At 34.5% G+C, this 18,202-nt stretch overlaps 1 protein-coding gene across 1 annotated transcript in view; it reads right to left on the bottom strand.

The window, feature by feature from the left end:
- Nucleotides 1-219: 219 nt before the first annotated feature.
- Nucleotides 220-18,202, bottom strand: part of LOC149528960 (synaptotagmin-2-like) — a 76,690-nt gene continuing 58,707 nt past the window's right edge. The window contains exons 5-12 of the mRNA XM_089810594.1: nt 18,021-18,139; nt 17,761-17,862; nt 17,576-17,650; nt 3,199-3,275; nt 2,748-2,994; nt 2,278-2,631; nt 2,027-2,155; nt 220-939 (exon numbers count right to left, since the gene is read on the bottom strand). Of these exons, the coding sequence (XP_089666720.1) occupies nt 814-939; nt 2,027-2,155; nt 2,278-2,631; nt 2,748-2,994; nt 3,199-3,275; nt 17,576-17,650; nt 17,761-17,862; nt 18,021-18,139 (1,229 nt within the window). The 3' untranslated portion in view covers nt 220-813. The remainder of the gene's footprint in view (nt 940-2,026; nt 2,156-2,277; nt 2,632-2,747; nt 2,995-3,198; nt 3,276-17,575; nt 17,651-17,760; nt 17,863-18,020; nt 18,140-18,202) is intronic.

The raw sequence follows: 18,202 nt of genomic DNA on the forward strand, positions 1-18,202 counted from the left end.
AAAAAAAAGTCCATTAAATGTGAAACTATTAATAAATTGTATCAGTGTGGTTTCAGATTTCCCCTGTAAGAATCTCTTTCCTGTTTGAATTTTTTTCAATCGTAGTCCTTATTGCACAAAGTAATAGGAAGTCCTATATGAAGCTGTTTGATTTTTAAATTATGATTTTTTCTTTATATTGTAATTTTCAAATAAAAACTATACACACCAGTGGCACAGTTTCTTATGGAAGAGATCTCAATATATGAAACAAAAAGAATAAATTCTCGATGATTCTCTTTGGTATGTCGTAGAATACAGTAACTGACCATCACATCGAGCCAAATAAAAAGCATAGCTCTGCTTCCTACTTGCAGCAATCCAACTACTCCGCCAAGTTGCTGTGGTTTGACAGATTTATATTACTCCATATCTTAAAAGGTAGAAGCACTTACAATTGACTACATCAGAAAAAACAAAGACGATGTCCCGGAGCTCAATTTTTATCATTGAATACTAATATTTTGAGAGCAGTACAACAACATTCCATGTGTGAAACAGCTTACAGAGGGCTCTGAACAGTTCTGAGCATGCCATGGAACCTTTTTGGGTCAATGCAATTACTGTCCTATGATAATATATCCCAAACAATTTCTAAGCCTCGTATACCATACTCATGGAATGATGCACATTTCTATTAAATGCTACAAAAATGGTTGAACTATATTGCTAGTTGAAGACTGTCACAAAAGCAGATTCTTATGATGTAAGGTAATAAAGAAACTGGTTTAAAAAATGCAATATTTGACTCTCTCCAATTGTACCTGACTCTATTCAAGTTCTCCATTGCATCTCAATATGAACTTTTCCGTTCTTTGAATCCACAAGATGGTAGATCTCATTTATCCGTTTATTATGTACAACATCTGATAGATTAATATCCACGTACCCCAAATGTTCCTGTTATATCAGAAAGTCAATTCATCAGTCAAGCTCTGGATGTTAGCAAGTCTACCTTCAGAAGATTACGTTGAGAATTGAGTAACATTTAAGCTGGTAAATTTGGGTTGGGGAATATTTAAATTAATACATAAATTGCATTAGTTTTTTTGTTTCTATGGATGTATATGAGAGAAAACTCTCCATGAAACAGTATGTTATACGTCATGAATGTTTTCTGGAATTTGTGGATCCTGAATTTGAATGTTGACTTATCTTGCAACAATTACAGGAAAAAATCTCATCGTTTTCAGATTCTAATGTTATAGATGTGATTCAGAATAAGCTATGGGTGCTGTAAGGCTTTTTTTTCTGTGTACACGTATTCCATTGCAGAGGCACACATCTGTTCTCAAACAAAAAGAGTTTCCCATTATGGGTCCAACAAAGAGATCAAACTAAGAGCACTTGACTAGAGCAATGTTAGATGATATAAAGTATCCAACAAATATGAGATATTATTCTTTTTGTTCTGATACGGATGAAATGGCACTAGCCAGAAACACATTTGTGAGGTCCTAATATTGCAGCCCCCATAAATTTTGGCTGCATGAGCTACCCTTACTCATGCAGTTCATCAAGCTGGGGATTTGAACCTGCAACCATACTCCATGTGTTTTAATGCCTTAACCATCTGGTCTGCAGCCCATGGCGAAGACATTATTTTTTAAGCTTGAGTGTGGAGGCATTGATATCATGTAAAAGTAGATGGATATCAAACATAAAAATAATCTGGTGGGAAAGTAGCAATCTGGAAATTCATTTTCTAAGAATCCAATGATCAGAAGGGAAATAGTATTGGAATGAGTAACACTAACAGAATGAGTAACACTAACAGAACATCTGTAAATAGTGTATAAGGAAGACCACTTAATGTATTGTGTAAGCGATTCAGCTTGAATTGATTCTAGACAAAAAGATTGGGGAGGGTTATACACTTCAATCTTCCTGGAAATTAATTTGAAACAACAAAAATAGTAGGATATTCAAAAATAATCTTTCATGGACTGTTGGGCAAAGTAATTCCTGCAATATCAAGAACCTGTACCTTAAAGTGCAAGCTGAGGCCCATAGCTCTGCTAAGAACATCCACGTGGAGTTTTTCATTGACAGGTGGTCTTTCCAGCATAAACTCAAAATCTTGCTCCCATCTTGGATCCCTATTTTTCTTTAATGGCTGAACCAAGAAGGCAATAAAAAATTTAGTTTCATTGGAAGATGGAAAGATTGATCTTTTTTCCTTTTGAACCGAAGGAAAAGAACCATTTATTTCAAATTAATCCAATGCATTGCAACCACCTGTGTCTTCCTCTTCTCGCCCATAAAAATAAGTTGTGCATAAGGATTGGTATGATGCTTTCCTTCAAGATCCTCAGCCGCATGGGTGGTGACAACTAGCAAACCTCCACCTTCTGGTGTGCCCTCAGGAGGTTTATCAACTGCATTTCCACTGTCATCCACATTACATGCATTTTCATCCTCCTTAAATGGATTGTAAGTCAATTCCGCAGCAATTTTCCCTCGTGGCTTTTTATTGTGAGGGTCATTTGGGTCCATAGTTCTAAGCAGATCAAGATTGAATATCTTGGATTCATAAGCTGTAAGATATTTTAAAGGAACACTTTGCATGCCAATCTTGTCATGTGCACCAACCTGCACAGACAGAGACTACAACTTAGCATCATAAATATTGCGTCTACAATACAAATGAAAACAAGTAGGAAAAGAAGAGTGTCAGTGACATGAAAATAAAATAGAAATGGCCATGCCTTGTCCCAATCATAGGCATACAATTCAAGAACTTGAGACCCAGGGTCTTTAACAACAAAATTGAATGCTTCATTCCATTCAGGGTTCAAGTTGTTCATTTTAACAGTTGTTTTTCTTGATTGTAGCTTGTCTCCTGTCAGTTTCAATTTCACGTAAGGATCAGATTTCCCTAGAATGTCCATCTTCTTCAAGTTAGATGCCCTAATCACCTTCACATTCAGCATACCAACAGGCTTCTTCATCGCCCTGCATAATCAATAAACTAATTTTACTCCATCTAATACAGAAATGGGTCAATCTTCTCTAATCTGCTTTTTCTCATTATCAGTAAAAACATTTGAACATTGTAAGATGATGAATTCTTATGCACTATTTTGGTGAAACTGCAACTGAAACAGACTGCAAAAATCTTTAAAAAGGAAAATCAACATTTGGAGGGTACATTAATACCTAGAGTCGTCGAGAATAGGTATATCAAGTGACTTTGGCCACATGTATAACTCTGCAATTTGTTCTTTAATATATTCCTGATGATAAAATACCATCATATTAATCAAGAGCCAAAATATACGTAAAGAGCCATATTAACCAAGACAATTAAGGTATACAGTAAAATTTAAACTCTCCATTGGACGTGCAGTATTTAAACACTAAAAAATGATCAACAAATCTACAGCTGCGTACTTGCAGAGTAATTCTTCAGAAGCTGTGACAAGTTACACGTATAGAGTCTCTAGTTAATAGAGTGTTTGCATAAGGTATCACTGTATTGGATCTAGTACCTACTCTTGTAGTGTGTATTCATATGCGAAAGGAGCATTAACTAAAGTCGGCCATACACCTGAGGATTACACAACATATAAAAATCTAAACTCATAACCTTGGTCTATGGGAAAAACTACCATGGGATATTGATAGTTGATAAAATAATACACATACACATACATTTATGATATCTGTCATAAATAAAAGTATTGTACAGTGTAACATGTCACTTCTTTCAATGCTTGGAACAAGGTCCTTCCTGACGATCAAAGATCAACTTGTAATATAATCATTCAAAATCTCTAGCTTCATACATAGTCAATAGATTCTGACCAGGTAATGAAACCTGCACCTATTGTAGAGAAACTCCAGCTTAAATGAGGCAAAAGAAAAAGTTTAACACCCACAATTGTCCAACAGTTGGTATTGAAGCATTTATTATGCAGAATATAGAACATCCATTGACAAAGACTCTGTAGTTACTGTTGACACAAAAGCGACCTTGAAATGAGAGATTGAGTCTCCGGAGAAGGTTGGCTTCCTTACTATCAAGGTGCACCTAAACTAAAACTTTTGAGGAAAAGGGGAGAAGGATACTGAAATAAAATGCTAAAAGGGAAAAAGAGGTCATGCACCAAATAGAATTTTGATCCACTCCTTCCCATAATTTGCACTTAAATTCAAAAGGACTCACAAACTATACGACTGCCTGTAGTTTATCAGCTTTAGCACAAGATGAAAGTCAAAAAACAATACAATTAGGCAAGGACCACAGATGTTCAGATGTTCACTTAACATATTTACTTAATGAGATTAACATAATCATATAGTGCTACAGATGATGAAAATACATCCAAAAAAACAAGGCAAAAGATTACACAAGCTTATTTGGCCTGAAAGTAGATAGAAAAATAATGATTTCTATTGAATAAGACAATAACATCTACAGAAGAGAATTTTGCAAAAGAATCAGAAAAACAGATCCATTGGAGAATATACAAAGCTGTATTTTTTTAAAGATCAAGCATAACTCATTCGCAATCATTGAGTTCAAATTCCCACCAACTAGAGTTAAGATTACAAAGTGCAAATCAAGCAAGTATCAGATAAAATGTAATTCTATGCAAGATCTGATCATGAAATGACAAAAAATGGGCTAATAAATGCTCCTCCAATCAAGATAATCGTGCCCATACCCTTTGCAAGTGACAATGTAGGAAGAAAAAGCATTTACATTGTGTGTAGAAGCCCAAAAATGCAGTTCAGCAATAAATATTCAACTCTCAAGTCCTATCATAGTCATCAGAAAAAATTATCAAAAGCACGAAACACAACGTTTTCGGCCTATGTAACATCACACCAAGGAATCCCTTCCTTCACAAATGACTTGCGATCCTACGAAAAGCACGAAAACATTCAGCAGTTTTGGCCTTGCGCGTCAAATGAGCAAAAAAGGCTTCCTATGATAAGCCAAACTCATTCAACACCAAGCTCATTTGATGCCGAAAATATACAACATTTTTGGCTTGCGTAACATCATACCAAGGAATCCCTTCCTTCACAAATGACTTGCAATGTCACGACAAGCATGAAAACATTCCGCAATTTTGGCCTCATGACATCAAATGAGAAAAAAAGGCTTCCTATGATAAGCTAAACACATTCGACACCAAGCTCCTACGATGCCCAAAAATGCACAATGTTTTCGTGCGCTCGAGAGTATGCCGAAAACACACAACATTTTCTAGCCGAAAAAAATAGGACTTAGCCCATGAAAAATGTCTCTGATCAGTTATCTGTAGCTATCTTGGTGGGAAGGGCCAATGCTTCAGCCCTACCTAGATGTAATGAGAGCTAAGTGAATCATTCATTCCAACGAGAGATGGGTTCCAAGGATAACTTTACTGGTGCATATTTTCCAAATGGCAAATTTCACTAATCGAAGAACTTGAATTTGGCGAAAAAAATTTCACTTTTAGGGTGGCCATGTCACCCACATTTTATGAAAATTGGGTTCCATGCTTAGGCTGATCGCCAATAACGATACGTAATGTAAATGAATATTAAACTTAAATCAGATTTATTTCTATTATAGTTCTACTATATTCTTGAATATAATGGTTAGAGACATGACCATTCCCCTTCATGTCTATACATTGACAAATACAATTACACCTGATACTAATTATGCCATTTCAATCCAAGGAAAGGCTAACAATCCTTAATATGCATTTCTCCTTATCACATATTACTATGATTCGAAATTCAATCAAAGCAGATGGGACTTATAAATATATAAACATGTAAATGTCAGTGTTAACGATCACAAATTTATCTGACCGGGGCTACTCACTTAACACTCCCTCTTAGCAAGGGAAGATAAAGTGTGTGTATATATATATTTCAATAAGCATAACTGATTTTGAAAAGTGCTATCACCTAATTCGTGATATCAGAGGATATAATATGCTTAAAAATATCAAGTCACATGACATTCTTCTTATATATATATATATATATATATATATATATATATATCCATGTTACTGATCTACAATTGATATTATGGATCATTATGAGATCTAAGACAAGCTCAATATGAACGATCACTACTTGATCTGTTCAATCAATTTATGAGATCATTTCTCGATCTTTCCAAGAGAAGAATAAATATGTTTAGAATCTGCTAATGCAGATTTCAGTATACTTGTCAAGGATATTCAATTTAGATATAAGGGTGATTGATTTAACTTCAAAGATGTATGATAATTATTGAGCATAGCAATTTATATATATGACATACAAATATGCATGCACATATGTGTGAAATCAAAGCAATCCATCATCTTAATATATGACCAAACCTACTACAAATTAACACTTGCTCTTAGCTAGGGAAGATAAACAAGTATAAATCAATTGAGATATCGCCTAACTTGTGATATCAAGGAATATAGAGAACATCAAGTCACATGACATTCTCATATCCTAGTTATAGTATGGGCATTGGCATCACATCTCATGATGTCTACCATAACATATCATGGCATGTCCATAGATACTAAGTCACATGATATCCACCATTTTTATCTCATAAAGAACATAATGATATACAACAATTATCACGTCTCATGATATCTATCAAAATGTCCAAGAGATATTATCATGACATGTATACAAATATCAAGTCACATGATATTCATCATGATAGTGAACATTATAAAGTTGTCACCTTACAATGTTGGATACAAGTGTATATTATCTAAAAGATCCTCATCTTTCAATAATGTACACGGGGGGGGGGGGGGGGGGGGGGGGGCATAAAGTCATGGAGTCACACACATGACAAACAAAGTTTACACGGAGTCACCACAAAATCTCTCACGTGGTGTTGTCATGTTGTCACACACATGACATCCACCATGAACCATATCAGAGGGTGAATCCATCATAACTACTCCCAGGGGATGGAACATGGGTTTTACTTTAAGCTTCTCTCTCATAGAGAAGAATCCAATAAAGTACATTTCAAGAAATCATCGATGCTAAGACTCCCTCTTAGCAAGGGCTTTATTCTTCACAACTCCAAGCTAGTCTCCAAATGCATAGACTTCACTTTGGTATGAGACTCAGTGATAATATCAGCCATTTGTACTTAAATGATAATGTACCTTGTCTAGAAATCATCTCCATGCTCTAGTCCCTCTGAATCTGTTATCAACTTTATAATGTCCTCATTTAATATTTGCCGAGATGAATTGTCAACTAAGGTAAATACCCTAGCTGCTCCCTCTAACACAGAAGCATACCCTACCCTCATGATCCCAATCATGGAAGATATCTTGCTCCAAGAGATTCTCATCATCTAGCATAATCCACATACAAGTGAAAGTGCTAGATTCAAGACAGCTTTGGACCTACTCTCATAAGATAAAGTCCTAAACCAGACATGAAAATGACAAAATCTACTTACAATCTGCTTCCTCTCACTAGGAAAGACCTCTAGTCTCAACTTTGTTAACTGTGGTGGCTTCAGAATCTTTCAGATACTGAAGAATATTCATTAGATCTAGGTTCCATCTCTCCCTCTGCTCCAGATCCAAAAAAGCTGTGTTTGAAGAGATGGTGAAATCCCCTTTCTCATGAATCCATGTAATCTCCCAAAGGTTGTCACCTAAAAGAGTAGTCCATGTGCGCCATCAGACATAATAAGGGATAGTTCTTCCAAAAACAAATTCTAACACTTCTGAATGATGGGTAGTAATAGACAGCAGAGATGAAATAGTGTGCCAGCCATCCACGGAAGATTTAACATGCCCTGCATTTTCCTTGACTAGTTGCATGACTCCTTGAGTAAAGAGTTCACAGTATGAATTTGCACATCAATTTTAAACATAAGCTGCAAGGACTTCAAAAAAGCTCATCTACCAAACTTTTCTTGTAGGGAAGCAAATGTCAATAGATTTGTAGCAGTCCAAACACAACGTTCTCAACAAAAGTGCATGGCATAGTTATTGATTGTAAAATATCCTACCATAGAAGCATAATTTTATCATGATTGTTGAGACAAATCACAATTAATAACTTTAGACAAAAAATAGTTGTGTTTTCATCCTTAGGTTAACTGCTACCATTCTGGGGTCTGCATGCTCCATAAGTACTCTCACTGGCTTTGAACTAAGCATATGCCAACAATCATTAAATGTCAACTTCAAGCTATTCATGGTGATACTCAAGAGAATAGTATTTCTTCTTGGTGAATACAAATAATTCGCTTTCCATATGGACAAGTCCCCACCATCAATCACAATCACAATCAGTTGTACGCACTTAAAGCATACCCAAATAGTGATTACAGAGGCTTGTGAAAATATTATCTATTGACTGGAAGGGTAAAACTGCACTGAATAATTTCAGAGAAATTCGACTTGAAATCTCCACACTACAAACACCTGTAATCTCCAGACTTGAGGCAAATAACTGAACCAATAAAATGATGTTCTGTAACTATACACTTTTCAAAGATTAAATATTTAATTCAATCAGACTTTATCAGAGGTGATTTTATTTTGTCTCCTAATTCAATGGTGACAAAATCACCAAGTTTGTAATTTTCTTTCATGACTGCATCAAATCCCTGATTGAAATATAAACACTGAGTTATATTCCTTTCAGTCTGGTATTTTATGATTTCTTTATTGAGATCTTCCTGCCAGGCTTTGAGTTGTTTTCTCCTTCAGGACGATGCTCAAATCTGATCATGTTTGACATATAGAAGAATGGAATGGTAAGCAATCTGAGTTCTCAAATTTAATATGGATCTTCTTTGACCTGGCTCTGATACCATGTAAATGAATATTAAATTTATATCAGATTTATTTCTATTACAGTTCTACTGTATTTTTGAATATAATGGTTGCTAATTCAATTTAGGCTTCTGTAGATTTGATTTTAATACTGGTCAGATCAGAGACTATGTTACTGTGATATGTTTCACACTTGTATTTCGTCAACCTTCAATTGCAATGCTAATCATTTATTGATTTTGATGATAGCAAAGAAAGGATGCTAGGCATTATAAGTATGAGTTTAGAGAAGCATGAGGGTGAATGGTAATGTCTCCAAAGTGGAGACGTGACCATTCACCTTCATGTCTATCCATTGAGAAATACAATTACACCCTATACTAATTATGCCATTTCAATCCAAGGAATGGCTAATGATCCTTATTATGCATTTCTCCTTATCACATATTACTGTGATTCAAAATTCAGTCAAAGCAGATGGGACTTATAAATATATATACATACATGTAAATGTAAAGTTCTGCAAATTTATTTGTTCTTGAATCAGACTTATAGTTCAGTTTCGAATTGCTGAGAATGATCTTTTAAACAATATGTATATGCAGATTTGATTGAGGCAGATATTACCAATGTTTACTGGAGGTCCAGTCCTCTATATTTGATCTTGGATGATTAATAATATCTCTGCTATGTAATTCGGAGGAAGTAGAATGCTTGGAAGATCAGACTGCTGTGTATGTGTGTCTTCCAAACTATATTCACAACCCGGACATATATCCTATCTAGAGGGTATGTCCCTCAAGAGACATAACCCTTGGCATTAACAAACAAATTGTTATCCCTAAGCCGGCGGTCTTTAGTAAACAAATTAGTTATGACTAAGTTAACCAAGAACAAATAAGATATTTGTCTAGAAATCGCCGGCACCTTTAGAGACAATATATATTAAATTGAATGTCAATCATTAAGAATATATGTATAGAAGAGCAAGTACGGTCTATACCATTAGACCTGTAGGTTTATCTAGGTTATATTCTTAACACTACCTCTTAACCTGATAATCCTACAGAGAGATATCATATCTAACAACATCAATACAGATGTTTAAGCAATAATTAATACTCTATATCTATCGATCTCTTCTTAGTATGTGATATCATAGAACACATGATACAAAGTCATATTACTAAATCTGTGATATGACAATTCACTGCTACTAGTGATAAGACACATGTTGTGACTCATAGAAACTAGTATTTCTATATCACAACGAGATCCCGAGTTTAAGATCTACCAGAATACAGGATAAACCTAGAGAATTCTAAGATTCTTCCTTTATCCAATTTGTGACCTATGAACAAAGCAACAATGTCACAATACAATCTAAAAATCATCTGAATCTTACAGTAAAATCTACTGTTTAGTACATTATCTAAGAGATTGTCATCTCTCATAATGCCTTTTACACAAGTATTCATTATTTCAGAGATTGTCACCTCTTTAAATAATGATTACACATGGTGGAGCCCATAATAGTCAATAGCCTGACAAAAAAAAAATTATTTTATTAATAATCAAAAAAGTACAAATGGATTACAACTCAAACATTCCAAGTCTCCTTTTGAAATGTTCTGTCTTTACTCTAGATAGAGGTTTGGTGAGTATGTCTGCTGTCTGATCTGTTGTACAAATATATTCCAATTTTACAGAATTCCTATCTACCATATCTCTTACATAATGGTAAGGAATTTCAATATGCTTAGATCTGTCATGGAAGACTAGATTCATTAAGAGCTTGATGGAACTCTGATTATCACAATGAATAATTGTAGGATTCATGGCTTGCCCAAATAATCTCACAAGTAACTTCCTCAGCCATACTGCTTCTCTAGAGGCCATCGCTGTTGCAATGTATTCGGCTTCTGTGGAGCTCTGAGCTACTGAAGACTACTTTCTGCGTATCCATAAAATCATAGCTGATCCTAAACTGAAACAACATCCTGAAGTGCTTTTCCTGTCTTTAACACTTCCACCCCAATCTGAATCGATGAATCCATGCAAATCTAAAGCAACTTTCTCATATTTGAGTCCATAATTAAGAGTGCCTTGTATCTCGTAATGTGTTTAACAACAACTTGGTGAATCTCCTTAGGTTCACACATAAACTAACTTAAAGCATGAACAGCATAGCAAATATCAGGTCTTGTATTTATTAGGTACCTAAGGGACCCAATCATCTATCTGTAGAGAGTAGAATCTATTGGAAGTGATTCTACAAATACTTCTTTAAGTTTATGCAAATTGGTCTCCATTGGACAAGACATAGACTTGCAATTCCACATTCCAAATTTTTTCAAAATATGTGAGGTGTACTTTCCTTGATTAAGTATGATACTATCAGAATTCTGTCGTACTTCCAATCCTAGGAAGTAATGGAGAAGCCCCAAGTCTTTCATCTCGAATTCTCTAGTTAGATATTTCTTGCACTGATCTATAAGTGATCATCACCTATGATTAATAAATCATCAACATACAATATTAGTATTACCATATCATCTTTATCTCTTTTATAATATAAGTTTGGATCGGCTTCATTCTTGGAGAATCCTAAGCCGGTGAGATATTTATCAATCCTTTCATACTAGGCCCTAGGAGCCTGTTTAAGCCCATAGAGAGCTTTCTTGAGCTTGCAAACAAAAGCATTAGGATCATGGGTTTCAAATCCTTCTGGTTGCTCCAGATAGACTTCTTCTAAAATCTTTCCATTTAGAAATGTTGTCTTTACATCTATCTGATGTACCTTCCATCCCTTAGATGCGGCAATTGCTAAGACTACTCGTACGAAAGTATATCTAGCAATAGGAGCAAAGGTTTCTTCATAATCAATCCCTTCTTTCTGAGAAAAACCTTTGGCTACAGATCCGGCTTTATATTTCTCAATACTCCCATTAGCAGCATGCTTTATTTTGAATATCCATTTGGAAGAAACAACAGAGTTTCCTTTTGGTCTTAGAACTATTTTCCAAACATCATTTTTCATAATTGATTGGTATTCTTCTGTCATAGCTTCTTTCCAGGCTGGATGTTTAATAGCATCAGAAGGATTGTTGGCTCTATTTTGGATAAATCAATCATATTTGCTGTATAACCAGAGAATCTTTTAGGTCTTTTACTTTTTTTGATTGATCCTGAAGGTGCAGCAAAGTCTTGAGCTGCTTCAACTATTTTTATGGCCCAAAGTGGTCTTTTCTTTGAATTTTCCTCAAGGTTCATATTTTCATCTTCGACCTCTTCTAAGTTCTCCCTCTGGGATTCAGATTCACTAATTCTTTCAGAACTTGATAAAGGAGAAGGTTCATTAGAACTTATGGCTCTTTTGAATGCAAGATCTTACTCAAAGATTACATCTCTACTAAGTTCAATAGTTTTCTATCCAGCTATGAAAATTCTATATGCTTTAGAAGTTTCACTATACCCTACAAAGATACCTTTCCTCCCAGATGATTCTAATTTGGTTCTCTTTTCTTTTGGAACATGAATCTATAAATCCAAAAATTTTGAGATGACTTATATTGGATTTTACTTTAGTAAATACTTCTTCAGGGGTTTTATCTTTAAGATAGGAGTGAGGGCTTCTGTTTGGAATATATACAATAGTACAAGAGGCTTCTACCCAAAGATAGTATTCTAGATTTTGGTCAAAAATCATAGCCCTAGCAGCTTCCATAATTGTCCTATTCTTTCTTTCAGCTACCCCGTTTTGTTCTGGATTATAAGGAATAGTGTATTCCCTCTTGATCCCTGATTCTTTACAAAAGCTTTTAAACAAGTCTGAGGTATATTCTTCTCCATTATCTGTTTAAGGGTTTTAATTTTATGTCCTGAAAAATTTTAAGTTAGTGCTTTGAATTCTTTAAATCTTTGTACGATTTCTTCTGATTCCTTGCATTTTAAAAAATAAATCCATGTTTTCCTAGAGAAGTCATCTATGAACAAGATATAATACCAGAATCCTCCAAGAGAGGGAACGGACATAGGTCCACATAAATCTGAATGAATTAATTCTAGTACATTATTTGTTTTCCTAGTACTATCATGAAAGGGACTTCTAGTACTTTTACCCAGAGCACACCCTTTGCAAATACTTGGGTTATCTTTATTTAGTTTTGGTAATCCGGTAACTATCTTTTCCATAGTTGGTAAGGTTTTAAAGTTTAGATGTCCTAATCTTCTGTGCCATATTTCGTTTGAATCTTTAGCTTTGTGAACTAGGGCTTGAATGGATCAACAGGGTTCTGTATTCAATTCATACAAATATCCCTTTCTTTGACCAATTAATTTAGCTTTCTTGATGGAAGAGTTTTTAGCCCAAGTTAATACTTTGCCATCCACGAATGCAACATTGTGTCCATCATCTTCAAGTGTTGTAATTGAGATTAGGTTTCTTTTAATCCCTGGTACATAGAGTACACCTTTAAGAAGAAGAGTATTTCTTGTTTTTAGTTTCAAAGTGCAGCTAACAATTCCTTCAACTGAGTGTGCAGAGTTATCACCAATAGTAACTTCATTGTTAACTTTCTTTGATAAAGAATCTAGAGTTTCTTTGTATCCCGTCATATGTCTAGAAGATCCACTATCAATTACCCATGCTTTATTTGAGATTTCATTTGATAGAGAGGAATACAAAACATAGTTCTTAGGATCATAAGTCTCTTCTTCTCTAATGACATTTGTACAATTTTCCCGTTGTTTGGAATTTTCTAGACAATTAGATCTATAGTGTCCAAATTTTTCACATTTGAAACACTTTATTTTAGATAGATCTTTCTTGGGCTTTCCATTCTTCTGATTTCCCCTTTTCTTCTTGAAGTGTTTTTTCTTGCCTTTATAGGAGTTTGCATTAAGAACGTGAAGTCCTTCATCTTCTACTTTTGGTTTTCCTCCTTTCTTTAGTTTTCTAGACTCTTTTTGAAGACAATCATTCTTGATTCTATTAAAGTCCAAAAGCTAATATCTAGCACTTATTCCTTGTGCAAATGTTTCCCATGATTCTGGCAATCCATCTATGGCCATGAGCGTTAATTCGGTGTCATTAATGATGGTTCCTATGCTTGATAATTGATCTCTAATGCCAACAACTCTTAGGAAATAAGAGTTTATCGATTCTCCTTTCTTTATCTGGATGTAATTCAATTGTCTTTTTAGTGCAAGAACCCTAGTTGCATTGTTTACTTCATATGCATTCCGTAATGCAATCATCATATCGTAGGCAGTTTGGTGTTTCATAAGCATAGGTACAATATCATTTTTAACTCCATCCAAGATGATTTGAATGGCTTTTCTATTTCCATTGGTCCATATGGATTTGTGAGGTTCAATTGGAGGCTGTTTGGATGCTCCATCAACAAATTGTTTAACATTGTTCTCCTCAAGAATCATCAAGATTCTGAATTTCTAGGCTTCAAAGTGTTCCTTCCCATTGAATGTGTACTCGGGTCTGATTGTATATGCCATTGAAAATGGGAGAAAACTATTGAATATATACGAGGTCTGATTACTGAAATTTTGCAGAGCCCTAGATTTGATAACTTGGCTCTGATACCATGTAAAGTTTTGCAAATTCTTTTGTTCTTGAATCAGACTTATAGTTCAGTTTCAAATTGCTGAGAATGATCTTTTAAACAATATGTATATTCAAATTTGATTGAGGCAGATATTACTAATGTTTACTACAAGTCTAGTCCTCTATATTCGATCTTGGATGATTAATAATATCTCTGCTATGTAATTCAGAGGAACTAGAATGCTTGGAAGATCAGACTGTTGTGTATGTGTGTCTTCCAAACTGCATTCACAACCCATACATATATCCTATCTAGAGGGTATGTCCCTCAAGGGACATAACCCTTGGCATTAACAAACAAATTGTTATCCCTAAGCAGGCGATCTTTAGTAAACAAATTAGTTATGACTAAGTTAACCAAGAACAAATAAGATATTTGTCTAGAAATCGCTGGCACCTTTAGAGACAATATATATTAAATTGAATGTCAATCATTAGGAATATATGTATAGAAGAGTAGGTACGATCTGTACCATCATACCTATAGGTTTATCTAGGTTATATTCCTAACAGTAAAAGTCTGTGTTAATGATCACAAATTTATCTAAGGCTACTCACTTTAACACAATTATTTTTATTTTGGTGATGAATTCACCAATGTAATCCAATCTTTCCAGACGATAAATTAAATATTTTCACTTTCAATTTCTAAGGCATGTCTTATTCGATGGTCACATTCGCCTATCTATGGTAAAAATTTAAGTCAAGTTATATGTAAAGTACATAGACTTGACAAGTGTCTCTATTCCAAAGACTTTCCAAGTAACTTTTTATCCTTCTAATCTTTGGCCCGAAATAGATTTTACTGGGGACAAGTGTCATTATTCTGGAAACTTTCTCTGAAACTACGTGTTCTTTAACATTTTAGCCCAAAGTAGGATTTATACCATTGATTTAGGATCATCTAACAGTTATTAAAAAGGGTTATTGTATTTGGATGATATAAAAATATGGTTTCTAGGTATTTGTACTTTTTTAGTTGTGATTTTCTGAAGTAATTAAAGATTCGCCAAAGTTTTACAAAATTTTCATATGACAAAAAAATTGCCAATAAAATTAATTTTTTTCCTATTTTGAAAAAAAAAATCACCAATAAAAAATAATTTTTTGCCCTTAAAATAATGTTGGATTCGCCACGATTTTATACATTTTTCCAAAGGGGGGTTTCTTAAAGTTATCCCTAATGTCCAAGGGGTTTAGCTTAGTTCGTTGAAGCAATGAGTTCTCATTGTGGAGACCTTGGTTCAAATTCCAAGAGGGACATCTTTGTGGAATTCTAATTTGTGACTCTTGGTCTTCTATTGGTTGTATTTGTCTCATTGTAAAAAAGTGGATTCTAAGTTGTGACTCTTGGTCTTCCAAATGTCGTTTCTAGTGTGGTTGCTTGAAAGGAGTTGAATAAGCTTGTAATTCTCATGTTGTTGCTTGAGTGAGCACAAGATATGTAAATGATTTCAATATTAAAAAGCTATCCTTGATGAGTTCCTATGAACCACTACTAACGAAACATGAATCCTAATAGTAATATCATAATAAGTTTCACCTTTCTTCTTCTTTTGTTTCCAATCCATTTTGCTAATATCTTTCTATAGTTTTAGTCTTTTTTTGCTCGGGTGATCTCATTCGTGCTAGCCATTTTTTAAGGAACAATTCCTTTAATTTATCTAGTTTCCTAAAAACTATTTCATTATTAAATGACATATGAACATACATACATATATATATTTACTAACACATATGTAACTAATATAAAAGTGATATATAACAATGATAAAATTACATTTTTTTATCAGTGAATGTGGCTTTTTAAGCTTGACCTAGATCAATTGAGGTCACGATCGAGGGCTCTAATTGTTGAGATTGTTGACTTGGTGGTCAGCACCTCCTTGGAGATTTCGGTCGTGGGTCATTTGTATCAGGCGTTAAAAGTTTGAGCTTTTGGTGCAATGAAAAATGCTTCCAACAAGTGGTATTAGAGGCTTTGATCACAGGCTTGAGTGTCCCTTCAATGGGTGCTGACGACTCAGTCAATACTGAGGGGGAGATTGTTGAGATTGTTGGCATGGTGATCAGCACCACCTTGGAGATTCGTGCCTTGGGTCAGGTTAAAATCTGGTGATCATATCAGTCATTAATAGTTTGAGCTTTTGGTGCAATGGAAAATGCTTCCAACACTAATCCCCAATATGAACATAGAGAATAGTCTAAACCCACGAGAATAATAGCCCAATAGATGCACAAAGCTCGCAAGCACACCAACTTAGTGAGGGGATGGACCACAAAGTCATAGGTGTCACCTTATACTAAGTCACCTAGCATGAATGCCACTGTATCAATGGTAAGGTATAAACCTGCAAGCGCATTAGATCAAGGGAGAGCAAGCTTGCAAAGGCAATGGTCCACAAGGATTTGAAATTTGGTAGCAACGGTCCACAAGGATTCATCACATTACGGGATGAACCTAAATATTAATTATTTATCAATATAATATATAATTAACTAATAATAAATGTGTGTTGACATCTTTTTCACTTCTAATGGTAAACCATGTAATAAAACTTACTGTTCATAATTTTATTTGACTTCAAATTGATAGTAATATATCATACAATTACATTTATTTGCTATTGAATTGTATAATAGTCATTCCATAATTTACGAATGGATCATGGTAGCAGATTCTTTTTGGATGTCACTGATGAAGTGTCCGCAGGCATACCAAATTGGTACTAGAATCTGGCCTGGCAGCTGGCAATCCGTAATTTATTTACATTATTTAAGAATCATTTTATTATTAAATGATATCACTAATACTATGCTATTGTTAAATATATACATGATATATAACTACCAATGTATTGTAGATAGTATCACTCATATATTATAAGTGTATGAAGAGATATTTTTACTCAACCATTATATTATTTCTTTTATGGCTTGTCATATTTAGAAGAAACTAATATTGCTTCCATCCATACATGCATATATATTACAAATTTGTACCTACAAGATCCTTGGTATGATTATTGATTGAGCTTGTACCCTTGGAAAAGTTGAAATTGGTACAGAATTCTGTTTTTGCTTCCCAATTATATAATAAAATACAAACAAAATTGGGGTAACGAAGAAGAACCTGGACAAAACGATATAGACCAGGAATAGCCATAAGATCTCCCCCAACTAGTTTTAGTCCAAAGTCAACATGTGGCTGTACAAAAGTCAATACCACATAATGCTTCAACTGAGAATTTTAAAAATCATTGCAAAGTCCATAGGAACAAAATATTGAGCTAATAGACTGTAGATCCTGATGCTTACCTTCTCCATAAGGGTTACTGATATCTTACCAAAGCATGGGAATGTTGGCACAAGAGGCTTCATTGTTACCCTCGGAACAGCGAAAACCTGCAAGTCCACCAGCTGCAAAATACGCTTCATTATTTAAGAGTGATTTCTTTCGTTGTCCAAAAATATCGAACAAGAACAAAATATTTCTACCTACAATAGAGATTATTTCCATTGCACAAAGATGTCTAGCAAGAAATAAATACTGCTAGCTTTTATACATAAGAACTAACCTGAGCAGTTGCCGCTATACCGAATGCTTTTACTTCCACAATCACATTTGGGTTTCCAGCCCATCTCAGGGCAGGTTCAATTATCAATTCATCCTCTCGAGTGTCAAATACTTTGATTCCTGCTCCATTAAATCTCATAAGTGAAATCAAGAACAAATCTTTTAGCATGCAAAATAAAGTTT

This window comes from Cupressus sempervirens, chromosome 11 (assembly GCF_028749045.1).
Source record: "Cupressus sempervirens isolate cs-2001-9-10 chromosome 11, ASM2874904v1, whole genome shotgun sequence".
In the NCBI taxonomy this organism is placed as follows: Eukaryota; Viridiplantae; Streptophyta; class Pinopsida; order Cupressales; family Cupressaceae; genus Cupressus; species Cupressus sempervirens.